We start from the raw sequence: 1,750 nt of genomic DNA, 5'->3' as shown, positions 1-1,750 counted from the left end.
GCTGACCTTAAGGTTCGCAGCCCGATTCGTAACCACTACGCTACCAGAGCTCCTGACAGTGTGTGCATAGAGATACTAAATTTTCCGAACTGTAGAATCTCATTAAATAAATGCTAGATTCTGAATAGCTCCTTTTTCATTGATTTTGCTAAGTGCCGTCAAGCTGGTTCTGACTCATAGCGACCCTATTAGTCAGAGGGTTTCTGAGGCTATAAATCTTTGTTGGGACAGAAAACCCCATCTTTCTTCCACAGAACAGTTGGTGGGCTCAATCGCCAGTTTTGTGGCTAGCAGTGCAGTGTTTCATTCTGTTGTGCATAGGGTCGCTATGAGCCAGTACTGACTCCATGGCACCTAATAACAACAATAACAGTCCAGTGCTTATTGTACAGAGCCAACATGCTCCCTTTTCCTTGGATAAGGAAGTAGAAATTTTAGAGAAAATGAGAGTTTTAAAAAATACTCTCAGGAGGTAATTAGGTAAGAACATCAAGCTTCATTTTCTTTTCTTAAAGATCCTTTATATACTTGATAGTCATGAGTAGCTTCACATGTAACTCTCGCATTTCCTACAATTTAGAAATCATTTTGAGGGAGGGAATAAAGACCTTGTAGCACTGTAAGGCTCTGGTAGAGTAGTGGTTACGAATCGGGCAAGGTCAGCAGTTCGAAACTACCAGCTGTTCAGCGGGAGAAAGATGAGGCGTTCTGCTCCCATGAAGATTTGCAGCCTCGGAAACCCTGTGCAGAGTCACTATGAGTCGGAACCAACTCCACGGTACTTAACAACAAGCTCTGTAAAAATTCATTGTCTGTGTTTTATTTCTTTTCCCATCAAAAGCAGTTTGTTTAAAAAAAATTATTTGAGAAAAAATAATTTATCTCTGGGAAATATAATTGACTAATATCAGAGGTCCCTTTAAAATGTACTTTTTGCATAAATGTAATTTAAAAAAATCTGACGCAGAGAGCCTCATTTATTGCATGGATCTAGTAATGTGTTTAGTTAATATTGATTGTGTTGCCAGTGATACTCGTGCGGTACTAATCACTAAATCCTTTGGTTCCTTTTACTTAAAGACAAATGATGGCATTTGGAGTTTTGACAGGGGTTCATTCATTGCACTTCTCTTGAGTTCGCTCCTTAGCAGTGGACACAAACAGAATGGAATGGCTGTAAGCTGCAAAGCCTTTTTCAAGGCTTTCCAATACAGCTTTTTAAAAGAATCTGTTTATTTTTTCTTGTGAACAGATTGAGGACCAACTTTCCATATACCCACCACCACACAAATCCAGGTTACATGCTAAGTCCAGTTACAGTACAAAGAAACATATGCGGAGAAAATGCAAGCGTGAAGGTCTCCATTGATATCGAAGGATTCCAACTACCAGTTACTTTTACATGCGATGGTAAGTTTGTAGTTTCCATAGCATCTTGTTTTGCTCTAATTAAGAACAAAATGTTTAAAATATTAATATTGTCATTTTTCAATAAACTAGATCTGTGCTATCCTTTTGTTGTTATTAAGTGCCACTGAGTAGGTTCCGGCGCATAACAAATGTTTATAGTACATATCTCTTCTGAGAATTTTAACCACATATAGTAGCTCTGGTAGCGTAGTGGTTACGAATCGGGCTGCGAACCATAAAGTCAGCAGTTCGAAACTACCAGCTGCTCCGCGGGAGAAAGATGAGGCTTTCTACTCCCGTAAAGATTTACACCCTCGGAAACCCTGTACAGGGTCGCTAT

The 1,750-nt window shown here is 39.4% G+C and overlaps 1 protein-coding gene across 1 annotated transcript in view; it reads left to right on the top strand.

Moving 5' to 3' along the window:
- PIK3C2A (phosphatidylinositol-4-phosphate 3-kinase, catalytic subunit type 2 alpha) overlaps window positions 1-1,750 on the top strand; it is a 202,827-nt gene that overhangs the window by 114,877 nt on the left and 86,200 nt on the right. The window contains exon 4 of the mRNA XM_006865791.1: window positions 1,253-1,410. Coding sequence (XP_006865853.1) covers window positions 1,253-1,410 — 158 coding nt within the window. The remainder of the gene's footprint in view (window positions 1-1,252; window positions 1,411-1,750) is intronic.

The sequence above is a fragment of the Chrysochloris asiatica genome, unplaced genomic scaffold, assembly GCF_000296735.1.
Source record: "Chrysochloris asiatica unplaced genomic scaffold, ChrAsi1.0 scaffold00083, whole genome shotgun sequence".
NCBI lineage: Eukaryota > Metazoa > Chordata > Mammalia > Afrosoricida > Chrysochloridae > Chrysochloris > Chrysochloris asiatica.
The sequence above is the reverse complement of the archived record's forward strand: the minus strand, read 5'-3'. Positions and strand labels throughout refer to the sequence as shown.